At 37.8% G+C, this 8,258-nt stretch overlaps 1 protein-coding gene across 1 annotated transcript in view; it reads right to left on the bottom strand.

Moving 5' to 3' along the window:
- The window catches only part of LOC137987678 (endoplasmin-like), a 15,684-nt gene extending 7,597 nt beyond the window's left edge, over positions 1–8,087 (bottom strand). Inside the window, exons 1-4 of the mRNA XM_068833750.1 lie at positions 7,905–8,087; positions 6,442–6,704; positions 3,784–4,026; positions 1–16 (exon numbers count right to left, since the gene is read on the bottom strand). The exon at positions 1–16 is cut by the window's left edge and continues 184 nt beyond it. Coding sequence (XP_068689851.1) covers positions 1–16; positions 3,784–4,026; positions 6,442–6,704; positions 7,905–7,956 — 574 coding nt within the window. The 5' untranslated portion in view covers positions 7,957–8,087. The remainder of the gene's footprint in view (positions 17–3,783; positions 4,027–6,441; positions 6,705–7,904) is intronic.
- Positions 8,088–8,258: the final 171 nt, after the last annotated feature.

Here is an 8,258-nt window from a genome sequence, read left to right as displayed (position 1 = left end):
GATCTGTTGATGCTTCCTAAATCCGTGAAACATTGGAATAAAATTAATAACAAAACACCTTGTGGCGTTTACATGGGATGCTGCTGTGTGTGTAAAATGTGAAGGTTGGTTGCAAATGTCACTGATCCCCGAAGCTGACTGAGAGTCACAAGGAACATGGTAAAAGCACCAAGGAAGATTAAGCGAGATAAGAATTGAACATTTCCTTTGTGACTTCAAGCGTTTTCATTAACCAATCTTATTTTTATGCACTCACATTCAACAAAAGCAATTTTAGTTACATTTATTTACAGTGGGAACTGAATTTTAGGCAGTAATTCGAAAAAAGGAAGAAGTACATGTACAGTACAGCAAAAAAAAAAGTGCAAGAAATTCTTTTCAAGACAACATTATTATGTTAATTTTGAATAAATTACTTAGCTGGAACTTGGCTTAAAATCTTTGACCTGTGTATAAGTCGAGGGCGATTTTTGGAGCTTCTTTTGAGGCCATAAAAGGTCGACTTATACATGGGTAAATACGGTAAGGAAAGTTTGCAAAGCAAACGGTCTTAAGCAAACAAAAACTAAACATGGATACGCAACACTTTTGTGAACAATAATTATGTTTCACCCTTTTCCTTGGTATATTCTTGAATATAACATTATCTGTAAGCGTCTGCTATGCAGGCTGATTAACTACACTATTGGTTATCTAAAGAGATATATGAATACCGATTCCAAACACCCAACGAGTCAACACATTGTGCTGCGGTTAAGTATTGTAACTTCTTGCGACAATGTGCGGTTTGCGGTTACTCATGACTTCTTGCGGCTTGTTGCGGATAGGATTTTGAACTTCTTGCGTTTGGAACTTCTTGCAGATAAACCGCAATTTAACTTCTTTTGACCACTTGCGTGTTCTTTCTCCACTTCTTGCACGTGCATTACTTTTGTAATGTGTGTGCGTTGTAAGTCTTTGTGAGCTTTTCTGATTACCTTTTGCGCAAAAATAAATAGACGCCTCATGCATGTCATATAACCAACATGCTTTTTGGCCTCTCCACCATAGCCTAAACATACTAGAATGAAGATTTATTCTTAAACAATCAACCATAATTCCACAGCAGTCAACATCCTTATCCACTAAGAGGATCAGAGATACAGTACTGCCTGAAAGTATTGACCCCTTTACCGTGTCATTGCCGCGTCACCCTGTCGCGACTTTCCCTCTGTATTCCCGCGGTAGGCCAATTTTCTGCCAAGGGAAATTTACGGCTAGGCTCCAAAGTTGCCGTGGGAAAGTCAACCGAGGTAAACCCTTGGTAATTTAAATTCCGTGGTAGAGTTGTAGATGGTTTCCATTGACTTTGTGTTTCGATAAGCCAGATTATAATGTTGAAATCCCACCGAAGAACAGGAACTGAACAAGTTTCGGTTGAAAATTGCGAACATCACAGAGGATCATAGCTGATAATCATGGACCTTGGTTGCCTTTAGTTTCCTTTTACATGCGAATAGAATATCCGTAGCCAGAATCTTCCGACCACATTTGAAACCTTCTTTGCGACATATTTTGATTGCAGTGATTATTTTGAAGACTTCTTGTGGACTGTTCGTTCAAAGGTTCGACGAGTCGATTTCGTGGACTTACCGTCATCACATTTTTAAGTTTTATTCATTTCAGTTTATGGGAGAATATGTCCGCTTGTTTTTTGCAGCTCAGCCCTCGGAACATACGTTTATTATCTCGACATCCTGCAGCCAGAGAGGGTTTTGACAAAATATATACAAAACTGTAAGCTTATATTACATGTCCAGGGTCTGGGTGACCCGCTCTTGCAATGCCCGTGTTAAAAGGTATAAAACTACTCAAGCTACAAGATTGTAGATAGTGTCGCTTATCACTGTCCAAAACGTTACTATTGCAGATTCACTTTAAATTGACTGAAATATCAGGTTGCTGGTCACAGAGAATTTATAGAACACATTCAACATATCCTCGAAAACCTTGCGTGACAAACCGTTCGTTGTTCAAAGTAAGAGTAATGTATATATTCTTGCGGTTTACTACTGCGGTATTACTTTCCAAGTTGTTTAACAGTCACAAATTACAAAAAGAAAAACATTCCAAGGAAACCAAACCCCAAAACTAGTAGGAAATTATTTCATCTCAACTGAAAAGATGGTTTTCGTGCTCTGGTTACATTTGATCATTGGTGCACATCGGCGTGGCTTATGCAAATTCATCACGAGGGACGGCCCGCTGCCAACAGAGTTACTCGTGAAAGCGCAACATGAGCACGGGAGCAAAGATGGTTCGAACATCAGACTTTGTCAAGTTAAGAATTATGTTGTTCTTTAGGCGAAATTTCAAAATTTCCCAAGTTTGTTTCGCTTGCTGGTTTTGTGTCTTTATAAAATTCGTATGCAAACGATGAGCGTTCGGATAATTTAGAGACTTCATTTCTCCACTAATCACAGTCTATTCCTAGATTTGTTTTCCATGCGCAGTCAACATGCTGCAATTGCTATGATTACACATAACAATTTTTTGCTGATGAAAGAGATGAAAAAAGAAACCATTCTTAAATTATTCGTCGGTACGTCAGGTCTCAAAATAGTACCGACAAAGGCTCCGATGCCTCACAAGAATGTATCAATTAAAATTGAAATTTGACAAGTTTCACAATATGTGGAAGGAATACCGTACTTGCCTTTCACCAAAATGACGATGATAAAACAAAGACAATCACACAAGTTTGAATTTCAAGTCTCCAAATAAAATAAGGTCAGCCTTGGACGAAAATAGACACAATCGAACCTTTTTCGAAAGCAAACAAATTTCTCACGCACAAATACAGTATTACAGCTTGGATAACGAGTGTTTTGTTGGTTGGAGAACACAGCTGTCGCTTACACTGTAGTTAATAACAGTATCTTTGTATCTTAACAGTAAAGAAGTCTTCAGATTTACATTATGTAAAGATAATAAAATTTGAGTCCTTACGGAAATCGCGCACTTTCTCATTTTGATTACGATTTCTTGCTTTAAGAATCGATTCTTCACACCATGAGATCTAAAACTTGACAGTTTTCCGCTTATTTCAAAAGTGCAGCAGATCATTGTTCTTTCCTGCAGCAAGCCTCGTCTTTTCTCTCGCGGCAAATTTTCCGCAGCAAATTGCACCTCGGTTTTACCGAAGGAAAAAATTTGCATACTCCGGTGGCGCGCGACCACTACCCGCGGCAAAGAAGAGGTATTGCCTCGTCCCGAGGGGTCAATACTTCCAGGCGGTACTGTACCTGAGATTGCTGGAAACTACTTAACAGTTCAAGGGTGAATTTCTGAATTTGACATTACTGTATTTACCCGTGTATAATGGGCACCCATGTAAGTATAGTACACACCCTAAGGTTTCACCCCTACAGGGGAAAAAGAGTCACCCACCTTGAGAGACTTGATTTTCTGACTTTGTTCAATAAGTTATCACATGATTTCTCAAGCACTTGCAAATTTTTCAGACTACAAATTGCAATTGCTTTAGTCTGACAAATTTACTTGTGCTAATTTATACCAAATTGCACTTGAAATCACGTGTTTACCCATAGTTATTTGAAGACATGAAGACTTATGTTAGCTGTGTTTTGAAGATTTATTTCTACGTATTATCATCACTGTTGTCATCATCAAAATACAAAAAACAAAACAAAACAACAACAACAACAGAAAAACCTAACTTTTTCAGCTCTCTGAATTTAACAAAATCAAGTACAGACCACTTATATAAGTAAGTCTACTTACAGCCATCTTCTGGAAGAACTCACTAGTTCCTGACTTGGCAATAGTACCAAGGTTTTTGACCAAGTCTTCTTTTGTCATTCCAATACCAGTGTCTGTTACATGAAGGACATTGTTTTCTTTGTCAGCTTTGATTCTAATGGACAGTTCCTCTGTAGCAGCAAGGGCTGATTTGTCTGTGAGACTCAAAAACCTAATCTTGTCCAAGGCATCAGAAGAGTTTGAAATAAGTTCCCTCAGGAAAATCTCAAAGGTAAAAAAAGAAAGGATGATGTCAAAATTAAGTTGTAACGTCAACCAATAGAAAGAGTTTTATGTAAGTTGTTTCTTAGCACTGCTCAAAAGACTCTCTGAAATTGAGGTTTTGGAAAATACTTTTAAAACTAATTCAGTGACCTAGTATTTGTATTGAATTTCAAAAACCCTATTTAATTATCTTTCCTAGTGCTTCGTATGAGAAAATCTTCTTCAGCAGAACTTGAGTTATTTTTTTAAATATTGTTAAAAAAATTCACTAGATGAACTTTTCTAAAATTCTCTGCACAGAAGCAAAGAAAGGAATGTTACTTGCCAGGGGTGTAGATAGAAGCCGGCAGCCGGAAAAAACCACCGGCTATTCAGAATAAATTTCTAGGCGATCAAGTAATTTGAGTTTTTGGGATTCATCGTCTATTTTATAATTTGTGAAAAAAGAAATGTACTACACACTCAAACTGTACTGACGGAGACTGGCTGTAGAAAATATGTCCCAAAGGTTGATTCATTACAAGGGTAAATAAAAAGATCTTGTGTGTTTGGTAAAAAGCTCATTAGCCAGCATATCTACTTCACGCACATGAAATAATAATGTAAACCCCACAGCGGTATATTTCAACTGTGTCGGGCAACATACATATGTATAAGCTGAAATGTCCGCGGGGAAAAAGGAGGAAAAGTGATTCGGAGGTACTCGGAATAAAGGACTTTTTAAGGATGGTGCCTACTAATTGAAAGGTATTTTCGCATGGTTTACTGAATGTGCAGGAAAAGCAGTTCTTGACAAGTGTTATTGAAATCCAAAAAGAAAATTGGGGGTAACCATGCATTTTTCGAAGATAATTAGTCAACAATATTTGTAAAAAGTTTTAAAATACAAAGCAATGTATGGCATTCTTTTCCAAATTGAAGCTCAATTATCTCTGAAAAATGCATGGTTACCTCGAATTTTCTTTTTGGATACCAAAATCACTTGCTAAGTTTTGTTTTCTCCGCATAGTTTTGAACCGTGCAAAAGTATCCCTGTATTAATAAGCACTAGCAATAGGAAATCTGAGTTTCTCGAGATGCACAAAACGTATGCGCAATAACAATAGTAGGCACCATCCTTAACTCCACCAAAGATACTTCATCAAACTCTGGCGGACCAGTGAAAATTCAAAGAAAGCGCTATTACTACTACAGAATCAGTACGAGACACTGAGAGCATGTGCTCAAACGAAGTGACATTTTATCATTAAAAAGGCAACATGATATTGTCTAAAAACATCAAGAATGGACTTGAATTTACCTCCTAAAATTGAGGAAAACCCACTTACGAGAGTCTAAATTTCAAAATTTTTCAGGCAAGCATGCCCCCGGACCCCGCAAGAAGGGACACACCAGAGGCATGTCCAACTGGGCCTTCTGACTGTTAAGTGTACAGTGCAGCTCGGAGATAAGCGAACCAAAATATACGCAAAAATGCGCATACGCAAAAAAAAACCGTGGATGCGCGTCAACACATACGCAAAAAGGCTCATTAGTATTTATGAGCTCTCCCTTTGTCTTTCTTTTGTTGCCTTGTCTTTGTTTTTTCTCAATCGTTTCCGGTGTGGTGAATGTGAAAATAATTTGCGTTCGCTGGTCGGTGCGTCACTAAAAGAGCAAAAAATCTCACCATATATGCTTATTCTAATGGCGCAAAGTCGTTCTGGCTAGATATTTGTGTTTAAAGCCCAAAAAAAAATATGACCAAGCTTACTTTCGGAGAAATGTAAACCTATCGACAAACGGCACACAAGAACCTTTTTAACATCAAAATTTACATGAAAGCGTTGAGAGCGATAATATCAAAACAAACTTTGTACCGGTGCATCCATTTAGTCGTAAACTAAAAAACACTACCCGTAAGCAAAGGGATCATCATTAGCAGTTTTGTACAGTCATTCATCATTTAAAATTGAGTATTTAACTCCAACAATCCGTTAATGTTTGAAATGTAAAACTTCGCACATAATTCGCCACGCTTCAAGGATGCAAGCAAATGGTAGTAAAATGTAATCAAACATTTAATGCCCCATTCACACCAAACCTTAAACATGTTTAGTTAAACACGGTTTCAAAGTGTTTTCTTTTTAAATCATGTTTACTGACTTTTGTCGACTACGAATTTAGTACAGGTCAAAGCATGTGTTGAAACAAACCTGAATCTCATGGAAAAGCCAGTCCTGCATTTTTCTGTGACTGATTTTTATTTTGTTAAACCAAGTTTAATTAAACATGTCTTGTTGGTGTGAATGGGGTATAAGAGTACAATGTTAAAAGCACCACTAACAAAGCCAATACACCAGTTACTTGCTTTAGACATTCGTCCTCAATGTAAGAAGGCACAAAATATTTATTAGGGTATCCTATTGATCTTACCTCCTTATTTCTGTACAAAGAATTGATAATTAACTTCATCATGCGACTAACTTCAGCCTGGAATGCAAATTTTTCAGCTTTGTCTCTAATTTCCTTCATTTGTGCTACATTCAAGCCATCAAGTTTAATTGCCTCCTCTTCTCTTTCTATTGCTTCATCATCTGTCTTTAACCCATCTCGGCTTTTTCCAACATCTTCATCCACTTTAGGAGTTTCAGCTTCTGCTTCTCCTTCTACTTTCTCATCATCAGCTAAACAGACAGCTGTATACAGTAATTGAAAAGAAGCAAAACCACTCACAAACTTTTTCACTACTTTCACCCTGATCAGTAGTAGCTGAATATATCAAATGGTACTATGCCCAGTGCAAATGACAAGCAAAAAGGTTTCGCTACAACAAGTTGCAAAATTGTTGAGACACTAAAAAACACCTTTTCTAGCTTCCAATGCCCGCCGTATCTAGAATTTAAACCTTTCCCATTTCCTCTCCCCCTTTCAATGTTTACTGCTTAAGTTCCCAACATTTTTTTTGTCTTGCTAGCAACACTGATAATGGGGGGAGGGGGCCAGCAGTGTGAGAGATAATAGGGAAATTAATAACGCCCCAAGAAGGTGAAGTGTCTCCACTATTTTTGCAACTTGTCGTAGCATTTGCACCCCTGAATTTATTTCAAAGGTAAATAAAAGTCATCAGAAAGTCCTATTTCAATGAAGAGAAAACTAGAACAATTATTTATGGTCAGCAGCGACAGCTTCAACTTACAATGAAGAGAACATATTTACATTCCGTTTTGCTTACAGTTTGTTTTCAAACACCTGTGTGCACAAGTAGTTAACCTGGCTGCATCTTATTGGCCATGCAATCAACGACCAATGAGGTACTGACAATTATTCAGTCACCCTTTTTCAAAATCCAAAAAGCCAAGTACATAGAAACTTTTCTTCTGAGGGGCATTCTTACAACTTTCACTTTTGCCTGGAATGGAAAAATCTGGGCTAAATGCCCATGCATTGACAAGTTGTCAAGAAATTTGGTCCCTTTGCATTTCACGAACAAGGGAAAATTCTGTGCTAAATCAGAGGAACGAACCTCAGGTTGACCAGATCGAACAAAGTAGAAGATATCAAAAAAGGATTTTAGTTCCTTATCAGTACAGCAGAAAAGATATAAAAGTGATCAAGTCAGAGTTTCAAAACAGTTAATTCGCTAGTTTGAAATTTGTATGGGTCTAAATTAATTAAGGCTTACTAAAACCGTGAGACTCATGGAAGGGTCGTTTTGTTCGAGTGAAATGGAAAAGGTTCTTTTCAGAATAGTCATACGACCTGGCCTAACTATGCACTTTCCGATGTAGGTTTTTTGGCTACAACGAAGAGATCTTAAGTCACGTACAGCAGCTGACGAAAGCTAAAGTTTGCTATATACAAATTGAATACCAAATACTAGGTTTTACAACACTTACATGAAATTAACAGAAGGCCTAACAGGCTCAGTATAAACGATCTTTTCTCCATTCTTTGGCAACAAGTGGAAAACCTATAATGCCACCCAGTGTAGGAAAATTTTGGAAAACTCCGTAAGGAAGAGAAGTTAAAAAGCTGCTTACAATTGTTCAAACCAACCAGCTCTTACCACGGCCAGAGCTCGTGTCTCGCAATGATTGGCTAACTTTTGTCACGTGTCAAACGTGGATTGTTCTCATAGGTAGATTTTTTAGCGGCAGTTTCGGTCACTCACGCGACTGAGCCCTCACGCTCTGACGAACCCCCTTTATTCCTTGGGAGAATTTATTTCCATGTTGACAAGGATGTCGACT

This window comes from Montipora foliosa, unplaced genomic scaffold (genome assembly GCF_036669935.1).
Source record: "Montipora foliosa isolate CH-2021 unplaced genomic scaffold, ASM3666993v2 scaffold_380, whole genome shotgun sequence".
NCBI lineage: Eukaryota > Metazoa > Cnidaria > Anthozoa > Scleractinia > Acroporidae > Montipora > Montipora foliosa.
This window is presented reverse-complemented; position numbering and strand designations above follow the sequence as displayed.